The 27,824-nt window shown below is 46.1% G+C and overlaps 1 protein-coding gene across 2 annotated transcripts; it reads left to right on the top strand.

Annotated features, from left to right (window-relative positions):
* pkd1b (polycystic kidney disease 1b) lies at window positions 1-27,526 on the top strand. 2 transcript variants are annotated; one of them, XM_023993237.2, is made up of 38 exons: window positions 1-415; window positions 780-960; window positions 2,607-2,815; window positions 2,988-3,106; window positions 3,338-3,485; window positions 7,682-7,953; window positions 8,079-8,858; window positions 9,048-9,179; window positions 9,307-9,482; window positions 9,744-9,880; window positions 11,566-15,284; window positions 15,431-15,589; window positions 16,757-16,894; window positions 17,046-17,331; window positions 17,431-17,665; window positions 17,779-17,929; window positions 18,025-18,162; window positions 18,286-18,430; window positions 18,569-19,484; window positions 19,655-19,907; window positions 20,165-20,360; window positions 20,570-20,737; window positions 20,904-21,053; window positions 21,150-21,360; window positions 21,600-21,723; window positions 22,023-22,175; window positions 22,299-22,650; window positions 22,739-22,844; window positions 23,080-23,291; window positions 23,516-23,718; window positions 23,991-24,188; window positions 24,412-24,548; window positions 24,660-24,860; window positions 24,947-25,121; window positions 25,225-25,512; window positions 25,662-25,796; window positions 25,912-26,226; window positions 26,308-27,526. In XM_023993237.2, the coding sequence occupies exons 1-38, from the start codon at window positions 337-339 to the stop codon at window positions 27,157-27,159; spliced, it is 12,549 nt and encodes a 4,182-aa protein (XP_023849005.1). In that variant the 5' UTR covers window positions 1-336; the 3' UTR covers window positions 27,160-27,526. The 2 variants fall into 2 exon arrangements, with proteins under 2 accessions (XP_023849005.1, XP_023849004.1); XM_023993236.2 differs by having other exon boundaries at window positions 20,904-21,360.
* Window positions 27,527-27,824: the final 298 nt, after the last annotated feature.

The raw sequence follows: 27,824 nt of genomic DNA on the forward strand, positions 1-27,824 counted from the left end.
GAGAGAGAGAGAGAGAGAGAGAGAGAGTGAGTGAGTGAGTGAGAGACAAAGTGAGAGAATGAGGGACAAACCCCACTACACAACATTAAACTAGTGGAAAGGAGGGCGGAAGTGGAGTATGACAAAAGGTTCAGAGAGAAAACAAGTGACATGATGAGAGGAGGAGGGCCTATAGTAGAGGGAGCTACAGAGGTAGAGGAACATATAGAGAGACATACTATATTTGGGGGCCAGGCCGTGAAACGGAACCCTTTGGAGCTGTGATCAGCTCCAGCGTTCTGCTAGCCTAGCCTCCATTCCTCTCCATTCACCTGGGAGTATGACTCACTACAGAAGATGACAGAGATGACAGCTYTTGAAAACCTAGCCCTGATCTGGAGCCTGTGGACGGCAGTGATCTTCACAGCTGGAGTTGGTGAGGAACTTCATTTGATATCACCCTCCATTACAGGGGGGTGAGCCATAGACAGCTTTATGTATTTCTATGGGGTAAGCTTGACTTACTTTTTGACTTCTCTTCTAATCAGATGTTTGATGCTGAACATTAGTCTGGTTTGCTTTGGATTAGAATGTATGTGTTTTTCCCCGCAATACTAAACAGAAAGGGATATAGGCTATCACATAAAACAATAATCTGTTCATGAGATAACATGTGTGCTTGACTAACAAATACCTCTTCCAAATTGTACAGAATTGACAAATTAGCAATGGTATGATTAATCATGTTCATATTAATTGAATTGGTAATCAAGTGGCAATGGTCAATGTTGTTCCTCCAGATGAGCACCTTTGCCCCAAAGGAGCCCAGGTCCATCTGGCCAGTCTGCAATGCTATTGGCTGTCAGAGTCAGCGACATCATGGCTGGAGGCGAAGGGTACCTGTCGTCAGGTGAAGGGTGGGGATCTAGCCACAGTCCGAAGCACTGAAACTCAGACATTCATCCGCAACTCCTTCCCGTCGTGAGTAAACAGTTTATGATCTTTCTAACAGATTTATACATTATATTCTGTCACCTGACTACACTAATTCACTTAATTCCCCACCATCCTCTCTTAAATTTTTGGGTATACGGTACCAGTCAAAAGTTTGAACAGACCAACTCATTCAAGGGTTTTTCTTTATTTTTTACTATTGTCTACATTGTAGAATAACAGTGAGGACATCAAAACTATGAAATAATGCATTGAATCATGTAGTAACCAAAAAAGTGTTAAATAAATCAAAAAATATRTTATATCTTATATTCTTCAAAGTAGTCACCCTTTGCCTTGATGACAGCTTTGCACACTCTTGGCATTCTCTCAACCAGCTTCATGAGGAATGATTTTCCAACAGTCTTGAAGGAGTTCCCACATATGCTGAGCACTTGTTGGCTGATTTTCCTTCACTCTGTGGTCCAACTCATCCCAAACTATCTCAATTGGGTTGAGGTCGGGTGATTATGGAGGCCAGGTCATCTGATGCAGCATTCCGTTACTCTCCTTGGTCAAATAGCCCTTACACAGCCTGTTGAAAAACAAATGATCGTTCCACTAAGCGCAAACCACATGGGATGCCGTATCCCTGCAGAATGCTTTGGTAGACATGCTGGTTAAGTGTGCCTTGAATTCTAAATAAATCACTGACAGTGTCACCATCAAAGCACCCCCACACCTCCTCTTCCATTCTTCACGGRGGGAAACACACATGTGGAGATCATCTCACAAAGACACAACGGTTGAAACCAAAAATCTCAAATTTACTCATCAGACCAAAGGAAAGATTTCTACCGGTCTGATGTCCATTGCTCATGTTTCTTGGCCCAATCAAGTCTCTTCTTCTTATTAGTGTCCTTCAGTAGTGGTTTATTTGCAGCAATTCGACCATGGCCTGATTCATGCAGTCTCCTCTGAACAGTTGATGTTGAGATGTGTCTGTTACATGAACTCTGTGAAGCATTTATTTGGGCTGCAATCTGAGGTGCAGTTAATTCTAATGAACTTATCCTCTTGCAGCAGAGGTAACTCTGTGTCTTCCTTTCCTGTGGTGGTCCTCATGAGAGACAGTTTCATCATGGCGCTTGATGGATTTTGCAACTGCACTTGAAACTTTCAAAGTTCTTGAATTTTCCGGATTGACTAATCTTCATGTCTTAAAGTAATGATGGACTGTCGTTTATCTTTGCTTACTTGAGCTGTTCTTGCCCTAATGTGGACTTGGTCTTTTACCAAATAGGGCTATCTTCTGTATACCACCCCTACCTTGTCATAACACAACTGATTGGCTCAAACGCATTAAGAAGGAAAGAAATTCCACAAATGAACTTTTAACAAGGTACACCTGTTAATTGAAATGCATTCCAGGTGACTACCTCATGAAGCTGGTTGAGAGAATGCCAAGAGTGTGCAACGCTGTCATCAAGGCAAAGTGTGGCTTTTTTGAAGTATATTTTGATTTGTATATTTAGATTTTTGGTTACTACATGATTCCATGTGTGTTATTTCATAGTTTTGATGTCTTCACTATTATTCTACAATGTAGAAAATAGTAAAAAATTAAGAAAAACTTTTGAATGAGTAGGTGTGTCCAAACTTTTGACTGGTACTGTATGCATATTTTTGTATAGAAAATCCACTGAGTGGGTCTGGCTGAGGGATGGCAGGGGAGAAGGGCCGGATAGAAGCGAGGGTTTGGGAACAGAAAGCCACCCTGGGTGGGACAGGGACAGGGAGAGCCTGGGGGGCTGTACCCAGATGGCCCTGGGTTCACCAGGACAGAGGAGGAAGACAGTGTGTGATGGACAGTACCTCTTCCTCTGTGATAAGGTGGTTACAGGTGAGACTGCATGGAGAGTTTACTGCATTAATACGACATTGCAAACTATAATTCAGAATGAAATGTGTTTGTTGTCTTCATAGGGAGACCTAAGGGGTGTAACATTGTCACAAATGAACACGTTATATTGCAGTGTGCTAATGGATGTGTGTGTTTCCTCTGTTTCCTGTAGTTTCCCTGCCTTCGTTAGACAGCTACCTCACAGGTGTTCCTCTCATGTCGGGTGTGTACGCCAGMTCACAGCTACAAGTCCTCCCTACAGTCCCAGACCCTGACCAAAAGAGAGTGGAGGTGAGTGACATAATATTTCACACTGAGGGAACCGAATATGATACTCTTTTTGTTGTTGATTGACCTACTGGACTGCATTCATATTAGGATGTCGTCAGATTTCAGGCAAAACTCTTGATATGGATGTCGRACTCATGGCATCACCTTGTGTCGGCTTTGACCACAGCCATGCTAAAATCCAATTTACAACCCCCCCCCTTGTGTCTGATTACTTTATTATCCTCACCTCAGATGCTGCTGTTTCCTGGGCTGTGGTTCAGCCATGCTGGCCAGGTGGTATCAGTGGAGCTGGTCAGCCAGCCCAGAGAAGTGTCCACCTTGGTCAGAGTTCAGATCCTCCGGCCCTACTGCAGCCCCCACCATCACCTGGTGCCCCCAGGTAAAAAAAAAACACCACCTTACAGAGGAGGAAGTTTTTGAGGTAATTAAATATTATCAGTCTGGAAAAACACCAGAGCTTGATGGTATACCAGTAGAAGTATATCAGACCTTTGTTGATGTACTCATAGATACATTATTTGCATGTTTTAATTACTCCTATAAAAATGGTAGACTTTCAGGTACTCAATAAGATMATTTGATTTCATTACTACTGAAACAGGATCCAGGTGGTAAGTATAAAGATCCAGTCCATTTAAAAACTGGAGGCCTCTCACACTTCAATGTTGTGATGCYAAAATCCTGGCGAAATGCATAGCACATAGAACAAACAAGGTTTTACCAGATATTGTTCATCCTGATCATACAAGTTTTTTACATGGACGATATATTGGAGATAGTATACAACAATTATGAAACATCAAAGATACCAGGCCTGGTCTTCATAGCAGATTTTGAAAAGGTGTTTGATAAAGTACAACTAGAATTTATATATACAGTGCCTTTGGAAATTATTCAGACCCCTTTACTTTTTCCAAATTTTGTTACGTTACAGCCTTAACCTAAAATGGATTAAAAAAAAGAAAACCTCAGCAATCTACACACAATATRCCATAATGACAAAGCCAAAACAGMTTTTTTGCAAATGTATTTAAAGTTAAAAACAGAAATACCTTATTTACATAACTATTCAGACCCTTTGCTATGAGACTCAAAATTGAGCTCAGGTGCATKCTGTTTCAAATGAACATCCTTGAGATGTTTCTACAACTTGATGGGAGTCCACCTGTGGTAAATTCAATTGATTGGACATGATTTGGAAAGGCACACACCTGTCTATGTAAGGTCCCACAGTTGACAGTGCATGTCAGTGCAAAAACCAAGCCATGAGATCGAAGGAATTGTCTGTAGAGCTCTGAGACAGGATTTTGTCGAGGCACAGATCTGGGGAAGGGTACCAAAAATTGTCTGCAGCATTGAAGGTCCCCAAGAACACAGTGGCCTCCATCATTCTTAAATGGAAGAAGTTTGGAACCACCAAGACTCTTCCTAGAGCTGGCCGCCCGGCCAAACTGAGCAATCGGGGGAGAAGGGCCTTAGTCAGGGAGGTGACCATGGTCACTCTGACAAAGCTCTAGAGTTCCTCTGTGGAGATGGGAGAACCTTCCAGAATGACATCCATCTCTACAGCACTCCACCAATTTATGTTAGAGTGGCCAGACGGAAGCCACTCCTCATTAAAATGCACATGACAGCCCGTTTGGAGTTTTCCAAAAGGCACCTAAAGACTCTCAGACCATGAGAAACAAGATTATCTGGTCTGATGAAACCAAGATTGAACTCTTTGGCCTGAATGCCAAGCGTCACGTCTGGAGGAAACCTGGCACCATCCGTATGGTGTAGCATGGTGGTGGCAGTATCATGCTGTGGCGATGTTTTTCAGCGGCAGGGACTGAGAGACTAGTCAGGATTGAACCCGATTGAACATCTCTGGAGAGACCAGAGCCCAGAGCAGTGACACTCCCCATCCTACCTGACAGAGCTTGAGAGGATCTGCAGAGAAGAATGGGAGCAACTCCCCAAATATAGGTGTGCCAAGCTTGTAGCATCATACCCAAGAAGACTCAAGGCTGTAATCGCTGCCAAAGGTGATTCAACAAAGTACTGAGTAAAGGGTCTGAATACTTATGTAAATGTGATAGTTCCGACGTTTTTCAATTTTTATAAATTAGCAAACATTTCGTGACGCCAAATTGTTGTGCAAAAAATCTTACACAGGGACATTCAAAGTCAATCTTAAATGAATCATTGTTTATTGTCAGCGCGCTGGAGAGGTTCCAACCAACTCAATGCACCATAGTACACATGTCAATCAGGAGCTCTGCCTGGACAAACCCAACAGTTGTCTTATATACGGCTGTACACAGACAAGTTATATTTGCATGATTTAGCATAATTAATTAATCATTACTGTTTTGTTTCATTCACGTGACCGACCAATGCTGTTTCATAACATGTGACAGAGCAACACCTCACAAGGCTTTTTCTCTCTAAGCTGAGACCTTGGAACTGAGATATCTTTCATTTCTTTCTCAAAACAAGGTCTGGGCATACTGCTAAATTGCAGCTCCTGATAAGTGAGGATAAGTGAGGATTAGATAAGTGAGGATTTGATAAGTGAGGATTTGTACAGTGAGGATTTGTACAGTGAGCCACTTGCATGAACACAGAAATAAAAACAGGGGATAAGAACTAAAGTGTCAATGTTTGCCGATGACTCAAGTTTTTTCTTAAGACCACAATCTGGATCCTCACACAGTCTCATTGAAGATCTTGATCACTTTTCTAGCCTCTCTGGACTAAAATGTAATTATGACAAGTGTACCACATTACGTATTGGATCGTTAAAAAACACAGTGTTTACACTACCTTGTAGTTTACCAATAAAARGGGCGGATGGTGAAGTAGACATACTTGGCATTKACYTCTCAAAAAATATAAATGAATTGYKCACAATCAATTTCAGTTGAAAGTTTGCAAAAACAGATAAGATTCTGTAACCATGGACAGGTAAATACTTGTTGTTTATGGAAAAATCACATTGATTAACTCTTTGATGTTATCACAGTTTACTTACTTACTAATGGCGCTGCCTACTCCAGACAACTCGTTTTTTAAATGATATGAGCAAAAAATATTTCATTTTATTTGGAATGCTAAGCCAGACAAAATTAAATGTGCCTATTTATATATGAGTTTAAAGCTTTAAATATMACAGCTTTAAACCTATCACTATACATGTGTGATACCCCAAAATGGTTCTGTAGATTATTAAGAAAGGCTCATCCCTTGTTCAACATTTTTATTTTTGCCTTTATGCAGATTACAACTTCTCATTTCCYACTAATTGAAAATMAAATTTTGTTTAAAGTATCTCCCTTTCTTTAACAAGCCATACAAAGCCGGTTACAATTTCAGGTTTATCCTCCAGAAAATATAGAACAAATATTACAACAAATATTATGTTTAAACTCAAATTTACTGATTAATAAAAAAAACATTTTTTATAATTTTTTTAAATTATATTTATTAATGATATTATGAATAGAAACGGTGGAGTTAAGTCACATATGCCGCTATCGAAACTATATGTGAATGTCTGCTCAATTCAAATGTATAATCAACTGATTGCAGCATTGCCACCAAAATGAAGGAGGCAAGTGGAAGAGGGAGAAGGTAAGGAACTTGTTTGTCTGCCATATATTAAAGATACAAATAGGCTGAAAGAATTGGCATAAATAGAAATGTAAAGTTTAATTTGAGAACAAAAATATTGACAGCTGTGCCATACAGGTTGCAAAATAAATGGGTGTACTGATTCAATGGCACATGGTCTATGAACTGATACAAAAAACAACACTTTAAGCAGCACTTCAAGTTTTTTAATTTGAATTATTATACAAAATTCTTGCCACCAACTGAAGGCTATATAATATGGGGCATACAACAATCTCAGCTCTGTACATTTTTCTGCGATGAGACAGACTCACTAGATCATTTATTCTGGTATATGTAAAATGTACATGTAAAATGTATGTATGTATGTATGTATGTATGTATTGCAGAAAAGCTGTAAAAAACTAAAAGGATTTGTGTCCTCCGAAGAGGGGATGGGTTAATAAGAAAAAAAGAAACAACACCTCAGGTTATTAATAAAGATGTTGTTGTATCGGAAGACTTGCCCTGTGTGCGTTTGTGCTGATTCACTCCTGTTTGTTTTTGTGTTTCCCTGATGTATGATGATCGATTCTTTCAGTATACATAACTGGTACTCACTCTCATTTCTCTCTCTCTTTCTCTCACTCCCTCTTGTTCTCTCTCTCTCGTTCTCGTTCTCCTCCTTTCTCTCTCTCTCTTCTTTCTCTCTCTCTCTCTCCGCTCTTTCTCTCACTCCCTCTTTCTCTCTCTCTCTCCTCTCTCTCTCTCTGTCTCTCGCTCTTTCTCTCACTCCCTCTTGTTCTCTCTCTCTCGTTCTCTCTCTCTCGTTCTCTCTCTCTCGTTCTCCTCTCTCTCGTTCTCTCTCTCCTTCTCTCTCTCTCTCTCTCTCTCTCTCTCTCTCTCTCTCTCTCTCTCTCTCGCTCTCTCTCGCTCTCTCTCTTCCATCTCTCTCCCTTATCCATCTCTCACTCTCTGCAGGTTGCAGTTCTCTCCTGAACCCGTTCAGTTGTTGCTCTATCACCCCTCTGTGTAACACTACGGGAGGCTGTGCCCTGGGACAGTACTGGTGCCACCTGTTGGAGGCCTGTGTCCCTGTCACCAGCCCCTGCAGTCCCTACAACCAGTCCCCCTCTACAGGGGAGCACAGCTACCCCCTGCCCCCCAGATACCCTGACATACCCCCCTTTTACCACCTGGTGGCAGACCTGCCCATGAGAGTGGCTCCTTGCTTAGAGCCTGCTCATATTAGTGTATGTGTGAGATGTTCTTATTTACCGAGGGTTTCTTATGTACAGTTCTTATTTACATGCTTTATGCTTTGGATAAGTCGAATCAATGAAATTCAAATAACTTTGCTTCATTCTCTCTCTGTCAGATCCTGCCAGAGAGGGAGATCAGTGTTTACCCCGATGACATTCTGTCCATCCAACACACCGGGAGACCTGGAACCTTCCTGAGTTGCCGCGACAACGCCTCCTCATCCTCCTCCCCCTGGCGACAAAGCTACCTCTCCCTGCAAGGGGCGGAGTGGGGGGGCTGGTGGGAGGGGGGCCTCTCGTCCCCGCCGGATGGAGGGCAGTGGGTGGACGGGGTGGTGTGCGACCTACGGGTGCTGTACGTCGACACACTGCACGGGCATGGCTATATTTCAAGTACGGGCCAGAGTGAACTTAGTGGCTTCACTCACATTGGGAACATCAGTACGCCCATAAGTATGACCCCTGAAACCTCAGCTCCTGCCCCAGCAAAAAGTCAAATTTCTGGCCTTTGTATGATCCATCCTCTGCCTGATGGAGACAACCAGATCCATATATTGGTTGACACTCCTATACTCATTGTGGTTAAAATATTCTCTGGAAAAGGGGCCACCAGCTCCTGGTTGGCTCCGGTGCTCCAGACAGGGGTCCCCTTCCTCCCGTCCTGCCCAGGAGAGTTACCTGACTCCTGGCCTGGTTGTGAGAGAGACTACCCTGACAGCTGGTTCTCCCACATGTCCCTGGTGCTACCCTCAGTGGGCGTCCACACTCTAAACGTCAGTGCTGTGAATGGAGTGAGTGAACAGAGTACCTGTGTACAGGTGTGTGTCTATGAGCCGGTGGCTGGGCTCAGTGTAGAGCCACATGGACATCTGAGGATGCTGGTGGACTTGTCACAGGTGAGTTAGCCCGACTTCATCAATAATATAAAGTTGTATTGTATTTTATAGTATTTATTTGAAAATCTGTGTTTTCTTTGTGCATCTTTGAAAATAATCTGATTTTCTTTTATTTATTTGTTCTGCTGATCACGTCCCTGCTACTGTATTGAAATMATACATTGTCACCGTTACCTGTTTTTTTCTAAGGCATTTACAGCCACGGCAGAGACTGGTTCCTCAGTAAAGTACACCTGGGTGATTGACGAGCTGGATAACTTTTCCTATGAGGGAGACACCTATAGTGTGATGTTCAAGAAGCCAGCTGAGTACAAACTGAAGGTACTAAGCTCATCCATTTCATATKATTTATATTAAGATAAAACAACCTTGTTTTTAATATAATACCCATATAACAGAGTAAAGTGGCCCATAGGGCCTCACTAATAACTTGTCTGTGTTCCTCCAGGTGACTGCAGCCAACCCTGTGAGCTCCCAGACCCTAGAGGTCACTCTGACTGCTGACACCATGACCCCTCTGGCAGACCCAGAATTTCTCTCTGTCAAGGAGGTTATCGCTGTGGCCGCACTGCGTCTCTACACTTTCAGGGTCAAAGTTGATGTCTCRCTAGGCGTCACTTTCAGGTTAGGGTCATTTTCTGTTTTCACAGAAGTATTCGCTTGGAGTGATATTACATCAATGAGGGTAGCATATCTGTTTKCTCCATATTTTCTCATTAACTACTGCTGGAAGTGGTGTTGGAGGTCCAGGACGGGCACTCTTCCCTCTGGTCTAAGGAGATCCCATTGCCCCAGGGCAGTGAAGGGGACATTGCCCTACATAGGGTGCTATCTTTCGGATGAGACTTTAAAAAACCCTAAGCTATTAAATATTATTTCCTGTAGGTGGTCTTTTGGGGATGGCAGTGCCCAGGAAAACCACACCTTTCCTGCCCTGTCTGAGTCCCAGGACAGGCCAGTGGAGCGAGGAGTGAGACAGGTGTATGTGCAAGACTCTGTGAGCCACGTCTACCTACAGCCAGGTAAACATACCTCTACCAATGTGTAAGTTATTGTAATTCATTCTAATAGTATAGATGCTTGCATATCACTCCTCTTTCCATTCAATACAATAGGGTATGTRTCCATTAATCTACAGTGCCTTCTGAAATATTCAGAGCCCTTGACTTTTTCCACCTTTTGTTAGGTTACAGCCTTATTCTAAAATGTATTAAATACATTTTRCCCCCTCATCAATCTACACACAATWCACCATAATGACAAAGCAAAAACAMTTTTTTAGATTTTTTTAATCATTTATATAAAAAAAACTGAAATATCACATTTACATAAGTAGTCAGAACCTTTACTCAGTACTTTGTTGAAGCACCTTCGGCAGCGATTACAGCCTTGAGTCTTCTTGGGTATGACGCTACAAGCTTGACACACCTGTATTTGGGGAGTTTCTCTCATTCTTCTCTGCAGATCCTCTCAAGCTCTATCAGGTTGGATGGGGAGCGTTGCTGCACAGCTATTTGGGCCACTCAAGGACATTCAGAGACTTGTCATGAAGCCACTCCTGTGTTATCTTGGCTGTGTGCTTAGGGTCATTGTCCTGTTGGAAGGTAAACCTTTGCCCCAGTCTGAGGTCCTGAGCGCTCTGGAGCAGGTTTTCATCAAGGATCTCTCTGTATTTTGCTCCGTTCATCGTTGCCTCGATCCTGAATAGTCTCCCAATCCTTGGCACTGAAAACCATCCCCACAGCATGATGCTGCCACCACCATGCTTCAACGTATGGATGGTGCCAGATTTCCTCCAGACGTGACGCTTTGCACTCATGCCAAAGAGTTCAATCTTGGTTTCATCAGACCAGAGAATCTTTTTTCTCATAGTTTGATAGTCTTTAGGTTCCTTTTGGTAAACTCCAAGCGGGCTGTACTGTGCTTTTTACTGAGGAGCGGCTTCGGTCTGGCCACTTTACCATAAAGGCCTAATTGGTGCTGCAGAGATGGTTGTCCTTCTGGAAGGTTCTCCCCTCTCCACAGAGGAACTCTAGAGCTTTGTCAGAGTGACCATGGGGTTCTTGGTCACCTTCCTGACCAAGGCCCTTTTCCACCCAATTGCTCAGTCTGTCCGGGCAGCCAGCTCTAGGACTAGTCTTGGTGGTTCCAAACTTCTTCCATTTAAGAATGATGGAGGCCACTGTGTTCTTGGGGYCCTTCAATGCTGCAGAAATGTTTTGGTACCCTTCCCCAGATCTGTGCCTCAACAAAGTCCTGTCTCGGAGCTCTACGGACAATTCCTTCGATCTCATTGCTTGGTTTTTGCTCTGACATGCACTGTCAACTGTGGGACCTTATATAGACAGGTGTGTGCCTTTCCAAATCATGTCCAATCAATTGAATTTACCACAGGTGGACTCCAATCAACTTGTAGAAACATCTCAAGGATGATCAATGGAAACAGGATACACCTGAGCTCAATTTCGAGTGTCATAGCAAAGGGTCTGAATACTTACGTAAATCCTTAAAAAAAAAAAATGTATGTAACATTTGCAAAAATGTCTACAAACCTGTTTTTGCTTTGTCATTATGGGGTATTGTGTGTAGATTTGCTGAGGAAATTGTTTAATTTAATACATTTTCGAATAAGGCTGTGACGTAACAAAATGTGGACAAAAGAAAGCGGTCTAAATCCTGTATATCACTCTGTCTCTCACTCATACAGATGACTACACACTGACTGTACAAGTCTACAACCAATACGACAACATCAAGGGYGCCATATCACTGAAGGTACGGCCTCCATTGACTCGTATACTCATCTCTCCATCTCCTCCGGTTCCCCTGGTCAACCAGASCTTTCTTCTAGAAGCCACTTCACACCCATCTCACGACGGAATCCTTTACACTTGGAACTTTGGGGACGGTTCAAAAGAAATCCAAGGATTCCACGGCAAAGTTAGCCATGTTGCTCGGACCACTGGGGTTTATAACATGACTGTGTGCGCTAACAACACCTTGACTGCACTGACAGCCTGGGTAGCTGTGGCAGTGGTGGAGAAGGTATCTGGTCTCCAGTTGAGCTGTAGTGGACCCAGTGAACTGAAGTCTGTAACTGAAATCAAGGGCAAAGTGGCTTCAGGTTCCAGTCTTCACTGGGACTGGACCTTTGGTGATGGGTCTGGACATAAAAACATCACAGACAACTCTGTATCCCATGTCTACGAGTCCCCAGGGAGTTACACGGTCAAAGTGACTGTGTCTAACGCAGTCAGCCAGGCTAGCCAGTCCATCCGTCTGGAAATCTACAGGTTGACCATCAGTGGAATTCTGCCATCGAAGTGTTCCYAGACAGAGAAAGAGATACAGCTCCAAGCACTGGTGAACGGGAATGTTTCCATGCTGACTTTCCATTGGAATTTCGGGGATGGATCACCTTTGTCAGTACAGAATGGAAATTCTGTTGTTACTCACACTTWTTCAAACTCTGGGGTTTATAACGTTAACGTAACTGTTCTCAGRATAGTAGGATATGTCTTTTATGATGCCAACGTTTGCATTGAGGCCCCCATTACTGGGATAACCATCCACCCATCACAGGATGCTGTGGCAGTAGGAAAAGAGGTGTGTTTTAATGCAGTTGCTGCCCCCAAAAGACAGCCCACTGGATATCAGTTTCTGTGGTTCAATCATTCATCCAACAGCTCTCCTATAAGAGGACTGGCTCATCATTGCTTTGTGTATAAGGAGGAAGGGATCCATGATGTTTCAGTGATGGCAAGTAACAAAGTCAGCCAGAGCATAGCCAAAGCCACTGTTGCTGTGCAGCAGCCTGTGAGTAAACCATCCATAGCACACAGCAGTCAAAGCAACACACTGACTGTCAATGAGAAGATGACACTTTGGGTCAAGCGTTGCCCTGGGACCAATGTTTCTGTGCAGTGGGACTTTGGTGACGGCTCACCACTGGCAAAGAGTCAAAATGTTTCCCATGTCTTTACTTCCGCTGGCAGGTTTACAGTCAAGGCCACAGCTTCTAATGCAGTTAGTCTGGATTCTGTTAACCTGGAAGTGAACGTACTGCTTCCTGTGTCAGACCTGAAGCTGAAAATCAGCCAGCCATTTGCAGTAGTAGGGGAAAAGACTGTCATAACAGCAGTTGGCAATGTTTCAGGTAATGTCAATTTCTACTGGTCAGTGGATGGCACTGATACCACTGAGCTTGGGATGTCTCACTTTCAGTATGTGTTTCTTAAAGCAGGTGTGTATCAGGTCAAAGTCACAGCCCAGAACCTGGTGAGCCAACAGGAGGCAGCCATTTTGATTATAGTTTTAGAGAGAATACAAGGGCTTCAATTCTCAAGTCTGAGCCTGACATCCATTAGCTACATACCAACCAGAGAGAGTGTCTTGCTCACTGCGTCAGTAACACATGGCTCCAATGTCACTTACCATTGGCTAGCCAACCAGAGAGGTGTGACCCAAACTGGCAGTGTTGGTGAGCACTTTGTGTGGTCCACTGAAACTCCAGGTAATATATCTGTTGAGTTGACAGCTTCCAACGGACTTGGCAAGACAACCAGCCGTGTTTCTCTAAAGGCAGTAGAGCGAGTTTCAGGGGCTAGAATGTCAACAGCTAGGGACACCATACCATTAGGGAAGTATATCAACATCTCTGTAACTGTGGAGACTGGATCTGACCTCRGGTATCTCTGGAATGTGAACTCAGACCTTTCCCCCTTACAGACGGATGTTCCTTTTCTTCTTTACATGTTTGAGACTCTGGGTTCTGGTTCTGTCAGTGTGTCGGTCCAGAATGTTCTCAGTTCAAGCAACGCCACCAAACATTTCACAGTTCAGGAGGAGGTTAGAGAGGCAGACTTTCAGGTAGGTGGCAAGACACATCCATTCTTTATAACGTCCAATACTCAAGTTGCACTCTATGGATATGTCAATAAAGGGAATGATCGGCACTGGGAGTGGAAAGTTGTTGGGTGTACTGGAGGTGCTGTGGTTTTGGACAACAATCAGTCAGTTATCTATACCTTTACAGATTTAGGGGTCTATAATGTCTCTCTGAACGTCTCTAATGGTATTAGCTGGCAGGCAGTCTCACACAGAGCCACCATCCAGGATGCTATTCAGGGCTTGACTCTAAACCTTAGCAGGTCTACGGTCTGCGCTGAAGATCATATTGCTTTTACACCATTCGTTTCCAAAGGAACCAATGTCAGCTTCTCTTTAGCCTTTGACGAAGTTGAGCCATCATATGACCTTGTTGAGGTAAGCTTCACCACCTCCACCCTCCCAGTTGGGTCTCACTCTGTCACAGCCCGAGCCTGGAACCAGGTGAGCAACTCCCAGGTGTCATTGACCGTCCAGGTGGTTGAGAGGATCGGGGGCCTACGACTGGTCAACTGCTGTTCCACTGCTCTAGAAGCTCTAAAGGAGGTCCCTTTCCAAGCAAATGTCATGAGTGGTTCTCCAACCGATTACACCTGGACGATCCAATTAGAAGGGATCCAGCCCTTACATGTCATTGGACAGGAAGTGATGTATATCTCACCCGGAAGTGGTTCGTTGTCTGTGGGTGTGATGGCTAGCAATGGCTTCTGCTCTGAAACCCTGAATGAGACAGCCATTGTTCAGTTGCCCGTGAGGGAGGTCACGATTGTTTGTGATTCTACAGAAACCTTTAGAGGCTATAGTGTCAGATTCTCAGTCAGAGTAGATGGTGGCAGCAATTTGAGGTTTCAATGGGGCTTTGGAGACTCAAGTGAAGGAGTTGTCATCACAAAATCCAATACAGTGGACCACACATATCTCACTGCTGCAAAATATATTGTTCAAGTCACAGCTTTCAATAATGTCAGCCAGGTCTCCACACAACTGCTCACTGAGGTGAGAGAACTCCAGTGCTCACTCCCTCAGGTCACTTTAGTCCAGGGCCAATCCACAATCCTCAAGTCTAGATCCAGCTACTTTGAAGCAAGCGTAGACATCAAAGGCTGCACCGCATACAAGACCATGTACCTATGGGAAGTGTTTAGGGGGAGTGGCTGTGGAGCTGACAAGACTGACAGCAATCTGGTAACCCAAAGCAGTGGGCACCCAGTAATCCAGAACAGCAGTGGACATCCAGTAACCCTGATTAACCTGGTGGGTGTGACTACACCACTGTTGTCCCTCCCTAAGCAGGCCCTGGAGGTGGGCCAGTACTGCCTGGGGTTCACTGTCTCTCTCCAGGGAACCCCTCTACGTCTGCACAGGACGTCCAGGCTGTCTGTGGTTCACAGCTCCCTGGTACCCATCATCAGGGGGGGATCACATAGACTGGTGTCAAGCCACAGTGACCTGATCCTGGATGGGTCAGAGTCCCATGATCCTGATGTGGATCTGGGAGAGGAAGGGGAGCTGAACTACCACTGGAAATTCATCACTGAGGTAATTTAAATCAGAATTAGGAACCCTTTATTGCCTTACTACTATTTAGGTAGAAATTGTTCACTTACATTTATGTTAACTTATATTGCTGTCTTACCTGGATGTTTTCTCATAATTGTACCAATGGTATCCGTTTCTGCCTGTAGAACTCTACTGAGTGGTCGTCCCAGGACCAGGATCAGCTTGTAGGGTATAACAGCAGCAGGTTGACTGTCCCCAGCAGGAAGCTACAGCCTGACAAGCTCTACCTCTTCACCCTCACTGTCCAAAAGGAAGGGAGGAGACCTATCTCTACTACACAGTCTGTGAGTCTCACATTATCTCTACACACCACAATATCTTTATGCAACGAAGGTGGTTCAGCCAACCATGCACTGTAAATGGGTTGCTGTGAATTTGACAGTAGGCAGCTAGTGGTAAGTAAGTTACTGTATTTCATGCAATTTTCATATTGCAGTACAACTACTGTAATCTATATACAGTATCAAAGCAAGTACTGTGTAATGACACACAGTAAAATACTGTATAATTGACGTACTATACTGTAAAAAGTAAATGCTACTGTCATCGTAATGAATGAATGAACGGATGGATGAATTAATTAAATTCATTGAAGGGAGATGGTGTTTGTATTTTACAGGATTTTACTGTAATTAAATGAGATTGGTGCTAGCAGGTTGGCTGCTAGGTAATGTTTTACACATTACAGCATATCAATTAATATTTGGTGTTTTATATCACTTGCACTTGTAGAGGCCTTAATGGTATTTTTATCTCAATATCAAATCATTTCTGGGTAACAATTAAGTACCCCACTGTGATTGTTTTCAATTAAAATGGTGAAAAGACACAAAAATAGAAAAATAGCTTCTTAGCAAAGAGCAATTTCTCAAGCAAGAATTTTGCTGGGACTGTCTGGGAGTGGTCTGAGTGGGGAGGGGGAGGGGAAAACTAGCCTTTATTGGCAGAGAGGTTTGGAACGCRRTTTCTTATTGGTCTATTAACTCATTTACCAACTGGTGATATCATCCCACAAAAAGGGCTTTTTCACACCATTATTCCAACCTCATAGTGTGGAAATATATATAAAACAGAAGAAAAATACATTATTTGACTGCACTGGTCCTTTAACAAAGGCTTCCAAACTGGAAGTGACTGCAGGGCAAAACAGACAAATGCTCAACCATTAAAAGTTTAAGACTAGCTGCCTCTCCAATCTGTCCTCTATACATTTTTAATTGATGGGGCACTACTACCACATACCAGTTAAACTGGTACAGCATTCTCACTAACGGGTGCAACAAATATAGCCTCTTACAAGGCACGCCTCAAAATATGTTAATGAGCCAGAAATAACAATACCATGCACCCGATAGTGGTCAAAATGACCATATAACGTTTTCAGTTTCAGTGTGGTTGTGTTATCTTTATTTGATAGTATATTCATGTCAAATACTCCTCCATGCCTCTAGGTGGCGGTATCTAAAGTTGCAGTGCTTCCTGTAAGTGTGGAGTGTGTTTCCTGCAGTAGTCTCTCTTCTTTCCGTGTCAGCCAGAGTCGCCCCATTGTGCTCTCTGGTCGTTGTGATAAGTGTGGGAGCCATGTTCAGGTAAGTTCCCCTCTACGTAGCTAATTGGCTGACCTAAACAACATTTACCGTTTGTGACAAATTAAATAAAGTCAGGCACCATCAGCTGTCATGGCTGCTTTCTGTAGGACTTAWGACGGAAAGTTGATGTATGGTCTTTCTCTTTTCACAGTACAAATGGAGRGAAAAGGATCAGAACGGCATGACCCTTGACCTGAACGAGGTGACCACTACGGGCAGTCTCTCTCCTGAACTGGTGGTCCGACCGGGGGTGCTGCAGGAGGGGTGTAACTATACCTTCACCCTAAATGTTACCCACCCTGCTGGGGGAAGATGGGGGTTTGCTAGCCTGACRCTCCTGCCCAACCCTCCACCCCATGGAGGGGTGTGTACTCTTACTCCAGGTCCTGGGGAGAACATACGCCTGCTGGAGACTGTGGTAACATACAACTGCTCAGGTAATAGAAACAAAGACTCAAAGATACAATCAAATCTTCTTTTGGTGTCTTTGCCATGTTTTACTATGGTGTACCAGATGTTCTGTATCTACTCTATAGGTTGGCTGGATGAGGATAGTGAGTCCCCCCAGATTATCTATATTCTCCAGGTGGCGTCATCATGCCCAGGCTGGGGCCAAGCCTGTCCCCTTCTCACCCTCTACAGGGGTACCCYGCGTACATTTGGCAGCCTGGTTCCTCTGGGGGAGGTGGGGCCAGAGAAGGACCGGTCAATCATCTCTGTGATCCTGCAGGTAGAGGACCACCTGGGGTCAAAGGTCACAGCACTTAACAGGTGAACTGGAGATGAGTTTAAAACTGAGAATGCAGGGAAGAGGTTCRGACCTCAAGAGACCTATGGAGGTAAATTGTAAAAAAGACAATTTATGGATGCTTTTGTTTTTTCAGAACTATAACAGTGCTGAGACCTGTGGATGGAGATGGGATCACAGCGTGGCTGAGGAACAAGAGCCAAACCGAACTATCGGGTTTACTTCAACAGGGTAACCCACAGCAGCTCATTSCCTATTCCATCGCCCTCACCAGCCAGCTCAATCAGGTATGAACATTACCTTTGTCTTTACCTGGCTGTGTCTCTCGTCTCCTTAACGTCATCTTTCCTTTACCTGTCTATCTCTCTCCTCTCGGTCACAGGTGGATCAGACTTTGAGTGAGCAGGATCTCAGGGACAGGAGGGAGATCAGGGGGAATGTGACACAGGCGCTGGCCTCTCTGTCTGTGTACTCTCTACAGGATGCAGCCCAGATCAGCTTAGCCCTGGCCCAGTCCACTGTAGGTAACCTGGCCATAGTCTACACAGACGGAGTTTGTGCCATAAAAGCCTGGAAAAAAGACCCACAAATGATACAGATTTGTCCTCGATGCCTGAATGCCTCTGTGTGTTGTCTCTTGCAGGCAGTCCCAAGTGAGGTGGTGTGTGAGGGCTGTCAGGAGAATGTTCTAGAATCTGTGGGGAGAATGATCAGGGTTATGGAAGAGCAGACGGGACTAGGAGATGACACAGCCATAGACACGGGCAGAAACATCCTCCATGTAATAGGTACTGTACCAACTTCTGAGTGGGATCGACGGTTGGAAATGCAAGGATAAAAGGTGGAGGATACATGCTCATAGAGCAAGGACAGGAATTAGTCCAAGATTTTTGACCAAAAACMGTTATTTCTCTCTCTGTCTCCAGGCAATTCGTTGGCTGCTGTGTCCGAGTCCAAACTCGTCTCCTCTGGTCCTCACACTCACTCTAATGTATCTGAAACTGCAGTGTCAGCCCTGGACCATGCCAGGGCTCTCATGCGTATTCTGATGCGCTCGCGGCCACGCGACGAGGAACCCCTGTCTCTCTCTGCTCCACAGATCAGTGCCGTTGGTTACCATGGAAACCCCTCGGAACTCCTCTGCACCACTGACCCCTCGGTCAACAGCCGCCAATCAAACCAGTCCAACAAATGGCAWTTAAACCCTGACAAGCCAGAGTCATACCCAGCACATCCGCCCTGCCAGTTCCTCATTCCCTCCTCTCTCAGTGCCCAGCTCCAGCYTCAGGTCCAGGGATCTGAGGTGGTACAGATTCTCCTGGGTTTGGAAGGGGGGTCTGAGTTCTTCTCAGCAGCCAACCCACCCATTTCTACTTCTCTGGCTGCCATGGAGTTCACCACGCCCCAGGGACAGCCCATACCCATTGCTAACCTGGACACTGACAGATCTATCAGGGTTACTTTGCCCAAAATATATACTGTAGGAAGGATCGGCGCTGGGCATCGGGCTAGTGGTGGAAGTGGAAGTGGGTCTGGGTCTAGATCTGGTGGAATTGACAGAGACGAGGGAAGAGCCCCAATGGTTAACTTRACACTCCGAGCCAAAGGGTGGCTGGATTTTACAGTGAGGGCAATGAAGAATATGSATCCCAATGCTGGACTGTACATCTCCTTAAACTTCAGCCTGCTTCCAGGAGCTTRTCTGGTGGGCTCAGGACATGTGAGAATCACAGTGGCCACCCAGCCAGGTCATCCTGCCTCCCATGATTCCCTAGTCAGAGAGCTGACCCTCTCCCTCTCCAGCCAGTCATCCATGGAGGACACCATKTTCCTCTCTCCTCTGTAAGTGTTCTGTATCTAGACAGTTACGTTTTCCAAAACTTTTTACAAGTTGTTCACTTTTACACAGACAGAATGTTGTGAGGCCTGATTTTCTTCTATACATGGTGTATGATGACGTCCCAGTCATTTACTAACGCAGCTTGTTGTCTATTATTTCTCGTAATCTCCAGACTTAACAGCACAGTACAATCTCTCTTTGTGAACCTGACATCCAGTCTGAGTGGAGCTCCAGTCCAGGCCTCAGTGTGTGTGTTCAGCTCTCTTTGTCAGTACTACAGCCTGAGGAAGAGGAGCTGGAGCACTGAGGGCCTCCGGCCACTGGAGGGCAGCACCCTCCACTCAGCACACTGCCTCACTCAGCACCTCACCATGTTCGGGGCCAGTCTGTTTGTCCATCCAGACGCTGTGGTGCTACTGCCACCGGTATGTTTGGGATACTCCTCAGGTTAACACAAGAAATGGTATAGCTCATTAGTACACACTGGGAAAATACATGTTAGCAGCCTTAAATAGATGCACATACATGCTGAAAGTTAGAGGGACACAGAATTCCGAGACATGATCATACATTCAATATGACCACCTGTTCACCCACCTTGGAACACAGCTTTGAATTGGAACCTCCTCTACTGATTTGACTCATTTTGTATTATATGTCCCCCTCCATCTCATCACCCCAGTCCAGTGGTCCAATGCATAATGTAGTAGTGGGGATTGTGTGTGCTGTCCTGGTTCTGATCCACTTCCTCCTGGGTCTGATCGCCCACAAACTGGACCACCTGGAGAGCCTGAGACTATGCCATGTACCACTGTGTGGCCGACCTGGACGCTACATCTACAGAGTCCTGGTCAAAACAGGCTGGCGTCGAGGAGCAGGTAAGGGACTCGCAGATCTTAGACGACTGGGTAGGTGTAAGCGATAGATCCACTTATTTTCTGTCGTATTGCTGAGAGTTTCACCTGTCCAGTCCTGTCCTAACATGTGGGAGTGAACGAGGGTAAAAGAGAGAGAACATCTGGCTGAGAAAGCATCTTGTTAAAGTGAAACGCAAACCTGGTTCACGTTTATTTGTAATTCCCATCAGGCACGACGGCCCACGTGGGCATCAGTCTGTACGGGGTGACTAAAAGCGGTTCACGCCACCTGCAGTGGGAAGGGGCGTTCCAACGAAGTGGTCTGGACCTGTTCCACCTGGAGACGGACAGCAACCTGGGAGAGGTGTGGAAGATACGCCTCTGGCATGACAACACAGGTAACCATGACAACACAGGCAACTACTGTAGTCTCGCATTGCAAGACTTCGTAGTCTTGTATTCACTCGCCTACTGGAACACAAGGGAAGCAGGAGATTGAGGCTCCAGGTAGTAAGATTCCAAACAGGTAACACAACAATACCTGTTTGTGTGTATGTCTCCCAGGTCTGGACCCATCGTGGTACGTGCAGCATGTGGTGGTGTGGGACCCTCAGACAGACCACCTGTTCTACTTCCTGGTAGAAGACTGGCTGTCTGTGGAGAACGACAGGAACGAGGGAGGAGGGACAGTGGAGAAYGAGATGTTGGCCTCCTGTAAGTGCTACAACTCTCTTTATCTGTCTTTACACTKAGGGAGAGCACGATCGCCTCCAAAACAGATTTCTCTCTCTCTCTTCATCTATCTCTCAGGTCCTGAGGAGCTGTCTCAGTTCCAACGTGTTCTCTCCTCCCAGCTGGCGTTTGGAATGCTGGAGCGCCACCTGTGGCTCTCTCTGTGGGAACGCCCCGCCCACAGCCGCTTRAGGCGGGGGCAGAGGGTGACGGTGTGTGCCCTCCTGCTACACCTCTACCTCGCACTAGGGGCATTGTGGTACGGGGCTGTGGGCACAGAGGGGCATAGGTGAGATGGCATTCTAACCAGAACATTCCAGGTGACAATAGTGTACACAATGGATGGTTCTTGTGAAAGTGCTCAGGTGGGAGTCAATCATTCTCGCACTGTGGACAACTCACTGCGCTGAACAACAACATTGATGTTTTGCCTGAGACTCTCTACAATTCTTTGTTACCTGTCCCACATACTCTGCATTAACTCTGTTAAGTGAAAGAATCAGCCATTTTAAGGGTGTTGTGTTTTAGTGTACCGGTTTCGGCCCGGTTGCTTGTAACCTGGGAAACGGTTGCAGTGGGGATGACTATTGCCATCCTGGTGTTTCCTCTCCAGTGTCTCCTCTGCTTCCTGTTGCGAAAGACTCACAGCCAGGTACCTCTCCTACATCTCTCTCTCCAACCACTCTCCAACCATTTTTTCTGTTGCCCCGTCAACAAAAATAATCCTATGACTGCCTATTAAACCACACATTGTTATCATTTCTATCAATAAAAAGCTTAGTCAATGTGGTCAATGTCYAGGTCAATGTGATAGTGTATTGTATATTTACTCCGTTGATTTGGAAAGTGCTTCCAAATCAACAGAGTAATGTGGAAAGTCCTTGACAGAGATGATGCTTGGTTCAGCTACACATGTTGGGTTGGGTTTCCCTTTCCCTGTGTGTGTTTCAGGTAGCGGTGGATATGTCAGTGCCTCCATCCCCTGTGTGTCAGTCAGTGGAGATGGGCGTCTATCTCGGCCAATCAGATCTTTCCTGCTCCTCCTTCCTGTCTTTGCCTGAAGGACCTGATCCGTCAGGCCTGGATGGAGACACACCCTCTTCTGTAAGAGTGCAAACTCTCACACGTGTCAATGCATGCACATACACAGATACACAGCTCTTTCTGACTCTCTTGTGAAAGTTGTACACTGAAAAGGCTGAAAGCTATCTTTTTCTTCTCTCTTAGCTGATGGGAAGCAAGGCATTCAACGCTGAGTTCTGGAATGCCACTAACCTGGCAGTGGAGAAGGATGGAGATGGCATGACCCTGTGGCCCTCCTGTGACAGCCTCACTGACCTCCCAGGGCCCTCCTGGGAAATAACCTCTGACCCCTTGGGATCATCCCTGGGTCATGCCCGTCTGCTGAAGAGGAAGAAAGCCCTGATGAAGCTATGCCTAGCCTCACCCTCCTCACCCCGATTTCTCATCTCCAACCCCCCACCCTCCTCTACTGCACCTGTGGGTCCATCCCAATCCCTGTCTGGCCTGCATCCAGACCAGAGACACAACCTGCAACCCAATGTCCTTACCCTGTCTGGTGTGTGTGTGTGTGTGTGGGTCCCATATGTGTTACTATGACTCCTGTGTGAATACYTCTAAAATGATTGTCTCTCATGGTGTTTCAGAGGAGGACCTGTTGAGGTCTATAGCAGCAGACACAGGAGTGTCCAACAGTCCCTCAACATCAGACAGCGGCCGCTACTCCCCCAGGACCACCTCTCTGTCCCACAGGTAAGACCTGCCTGACCAGTACACTCCAGACCTAAACCCCAGATAATACCGTATCTAGCCCTGTCTACAGTATATGCTCCGAATATACAGTCCTCCTCCCCTCTTTCAGTGGAGATCAGAGTTGATCAGACTGGACTAGATAGCAGGGAACAACCAGTCATAGTKATTTGTATAGCACTGTTGCCTGTTGGCAAAGAATACTTCTGAGTCTTACTCATCTCTCTGTGGGTTTTAGCCAGAGCCAGGGTAGCTCCCYCAGTGGCTGGTCTGAGCTGAGTGTGGACAAACCACTCTATGGAACAGAGATCCACAACCTCCCCTGCTCTCCCATCTCTCTGTATGGGACAGGGCTGTTTAGGCCTTCCTCATCTCTCTCTGTCTACTCCATCGCCAGTACRTTCCTCCCCAGCCCCTCCCCTGACTCCACTGACTCTACCACACGCATAGGTGAGCCACTAACACTGACTTATCCTAACTTTGTTACAATTCCCTCCCCTTTATGCCAAATGTATTACTATGTGGATGTGAGAGTTCACCATTTAAAACTTTCTATGAATGATGTCTATTTTGCATGAAAAMCCTCTGAACTATCTGAATATCCATATCAAACAACTTGATCATATTTTCAGACTATTAGAGCATAGTTTCTTCCATGTTTTTCACCCCCCCAGGTGTGGCCCGTGGCAAGCCCAGCTGGCTGCTWCCTCCCTGGGCACTGCAAGTAATTTACCCCCTGGTTGTGTTGTTGCTGGGGGCCTGCCTGGCTGTAGTAGGCCTCTATGGGAGTCACTTCTCTAGCTCAGTGGTCCTGATGTGGCTCATCTCAGCCCTGTCTGCCTTCCTCACCTCCGCTCTGCTGCTGGAGCCTCTCAAGGTAGGCAGATAGAGACATACACACGGGAGGCTCAATAGTCAATGCAACAAATTGTCAGCAATGAATGTTTTCACCATACCAGAGAGAGAGAGAGAGAGATACGCAACCGTATGGCTTCTGTATTTCCTGTAGACCCATGTGATTGTAAAACGTAAGTTGCTGGCTTTTAATCTATTGATATCTTTTCAGTCTAAGAGAAACTAGACAGTTATGCACCTTATAACCTRTACTAATGGTACTGGCAATTTAACCCTTGTATGTCCTCTCCTCAGGTGTGTGTGCAGGCCTTGTTCTATGCTATGGTGTTAAGGCCTGTAGACCCCGAGGTGAATGATCGGCTGGGGCAGGAGACCGTCATTAAGAGGGAGGGGGGCAAGCAAGGGGGCAAGGTGCACCCCCCTTGTGGGTTCGGCCTACTGCAAGCCAAGGAGGAGGCCAGGAAAGTGAGAGCGCTACGGTCCCTCATGAAGGTAAACAGGAAACAAAAAAACAGCTCCCATACATCCTCTGGAATGAACATATGTGGTGTACTGTTTATATTCCTAACCACTTAGTACCATTTGGTATTGTACTGGAATTAAAATAACATGCATCTTCATTCTTTATCTTCCCTTCTCCTCTCTTGTTCATTCCCTCTATATACTCACTCTCTCTTTCATTTTCTCTCCTCTCTCCTCTCTCCCCCCTTCCCAGCACTGTGTGTGCCACATGTTGTTCCTGTTGGTGGTGTTGATGGTGAACTACCAGGACAGTGTTCAGGAGACCCAGGGAAGACTGCTACACTCTGCCGTCAAACACTCACTGACCACCAACCTCAACACCATCACTGGGTAAGGGCTGCGTGTGTGGTGTGTGTGTATGTACCCTGTACTGATTTGTGTATTGGTGTGTGTGTGTGTGTGTGGGCTGTGTCCACATGTATCTCTCTGTGTTGGTTTCAGGTGGGAGGGGGCGTGGCAGTGGATGGACAACATCCTGGTGCCACACCTCCATCAGAACCCCGCCCTCCACCTGGTGGGGTTACCACGGATAAGCTGTATACACACTCCAGACCATAATAATGGAGTCTTTCTGGGGAACAGCAGTTTTACCACACGCCAGCTTCTCTCTGGCCTACACAGCACACACTGGACCACAGCACAGTGAGTTACACACATTCGCACACAGACACACACCAGTTCCACACAAATMATCCTACATGATTCTTTGTACTCTTTTCTTCTCTCAGGTTAAAGGCTGTGTCCATTGACTTCACCCAGTACCACAGAGAGACTAGTCTGTTTGTGTGTGTGTCTGTTCTACTAGAGAAGACCCAGATACACACACTCATCTCCTCCCTCTCCATCCATCCTCTACTCATCCCCCCATCCTCCTCAGGACCAGACCTGCAGATTGCACTCATGGTAACATTTGATAAACAATTTGTTTGTATAAAACAACACTATTATTCCCATTCATTAGGGATTGCAAAAATGTAAGATCGTCAATAGGTTCCCCCCCCCCCAGGTGCTCCTGCTCCTCTCTGCCATCCTCTTTCTGGGGGTGGAGCTATGGGCCATGGCTACCGACTGTGCCCAGTACGTGCGTCAGGGCTGGCGCTGGTTACAGTTCCTCCTCGCCTCTTTGTCCCTGGCGATGGCCGTGCTGCGATTCTGCTTCCTGTCCCAGGCTGCTTCCTGTCTGTCTCAGCACCGCTCCAGACCAGACTCCTTCACTGAGTTCCACAGCGCCGCCCTGCTGGCCAGGAGGTCCACACAGATATCAGCCATACTGCTCACTCTGCTGGTACTCAAGGTACTGGACAACTTAAAGATAGTTCCTAAAGAATGACATTATTTGAATAGTTCCTAAAGAATGACATTATTTGAATAGTTCCTAACTCCATGGGTTAGGAATTCACATTTTGTGCCACTACCATCAAAATGCAAAAATGTGTGTTTCAGATGGTGGGTACTCTGAGGTACGTGCGGAGGTGGGTGGTCTTTGGTCGAGTGCTTCAGCGGGCATGGAGAGAGATAGCTGCTGTGGCTCTACTACTGATCTTACTGCTGCTGCTCTTCTCTCACACTGGACACATGGTAGGAAATGGAAGGTTATGTAATGTAACCAAGGTTCTCTGCAGGAATATGCGAGACACAGCTCACTCTATGGGAATATGCATTTCCTATTCATGCATATATGTTTGTGTCTCAGCTCTTCTCCAGGTCTGTGGATGGGTTCCTGTCTGTGTACCAGGCTGGTGTGTCTGTGCTGTCTGTGCTGCGTGGTCGCCTGGTCCTGCAGAGGCTCAGCAGGGCTCACCCTGTCCTCGGACCCCTCTACGTACTCTCTCTGCTGGGGCTGGGAGGTTGGCTGCTGGCCCGTCTCTCTGGAGCTGTTCTGCTCCGCACGTACAGGGTTGTGCAGGCTGAGATGTACAGGCCAGCCATGGAGCCCCAGGACTATGAGATGGTGGAGTTCTTCATCAAAAGACTGAAGCTCTGGATGGGACTCATTAAGGCCAAGGAGGTATGGAGGAAACTCATTCATTCATTTGATTAAACACAAATTGAAACTTCTGAAATCTCCCTCCCTCCCTTCTCTCCACAGTTCAGACACAGGGTGAAGTTTGAGGGCATGGTGGTGCCTCCCTCCAGATCATCCCAAGAATCCTGTCTCTCCACCCTCTCATCCTCCCTCTCCTCCCCCCATCCCCTGTCCTCCGCCCTCTCCCTGGGTTCCGAGGACTCGGGTATGTCCGACGCGCCGGGCTTAGACGTTCAGCTCAACCTGGACCGCCTGCTGTCTTGCGTCAACGGTCTGCTTTCACGTTTCGACCGCGTCAACCAGCTGACTGCAGACGTTCACAGTCTGGAGACCCAGCTAGAGGAGGTGCAGAGCAGGAGGAGGAAGACGAGGCCGCAGGGACTTGGAAGAGGAGAAGAGACAAGTGAAGGAAGAGCAGTAGGTAGAGGGGCGATGGGCAGGAGGACAGCTCTGCTACCCCCTCATTCTCGCATCTCCCTCCCTTCCTTTCCTCCTTCTTTCAACCCCATTACCCTTCTCTCCTGCCCTCCCTTCACCAATCCCTCCCTCCCTCGTGTTCACAGCTCCTACTCTGAGTCTGTCGTTCTCCAGCTTCACCCACACCCACCCAGGGACACTCACCTCTCTGAGGCAACCAAGCCCACACAAAGGAGCCCTGGCCTGGGCTTGGGCACCGGGCCTTCCGTGTGTCCTGGAGCCAGGCAGTTTCCTAGACGTCGAGCCTGGCACTCAGGGAGCTCTCACTCGGCTGATGCAGCTCAGAGGCCCCCCCAGGCCCCTGGTGGTGGTGGTAGTGGGGTCAACACGAAGGCCAGGCCCTGTAGCGAGGAGGGGGACAGGAGACGCGCCAGTGAYGGAGTGCCTGTGAAGAGACGGGCCTGGATCTCAGAGGGGCCTGAGACAGACATAGACTGAAACTGAGAGGGACTGAGACAGAGATTAAAGTGCCTATTACTGTGGGTATACAGTATCTAGTGTATGAACCTCCAAGGTTCCAGCTGTGACTTGTGCAGTACTACTTCAAGAGACACGTTTTCCCACTGTTGTCTACCACTTTACTAGTGCTTCTGCATTAGGTATTCTACATACGTATGCTGAGGTTGTATACCTTGTACTTCTTGTGTATCTACTCTATAATAAACATTTAAATAGAGGATTCTTTTGTAATCTCCAAGAACTGCGGAATATATTTTTCCTGCTGATTAATACCAGAAGTAACATTGGGTTTGGTGTTTAATATCCTCTATCTGTAACAAGTAGTGACACACAGCATTAAATAATCACCAAGTTCTTTGTTTACATTGTGAATTTCCTCAAATATCYAATCACATTTAATTTGTCACATGCTTTGTAAACAACAGGTGTAGACTAACAGCGAAATCCTTACTTACGGAACCRTTWTCAACAAAAACATATAGTGACACGAGGAATAAATACACAGTAAATAACGAATGACAATGACGAGTAAAAATAACATGGCGATATACWGGGAGTACTAGTACCGAGTCGATATACAGGGGTACGAAGTAATTGAGCTAGCTACAGTATGTACATATAGGTAGGGTTAAAGTAACTAGGAA

This window comes from Salvelinus sp. IW2-2015, linkage group LG8 (genome assembly GCF_002910315.2).
Source record: "Salvelinus sp. IW2-2015 linkage group LG8, ASM291031v2, whole genome shotgun sequence".
NCBI classification, from domain to species: Eukaryota; Metazoa; Chordata; class Actinopteri; order Salmoniformes; family Salmonidae; genus Salvelinus; species Salvelinus sp. IW2-2015.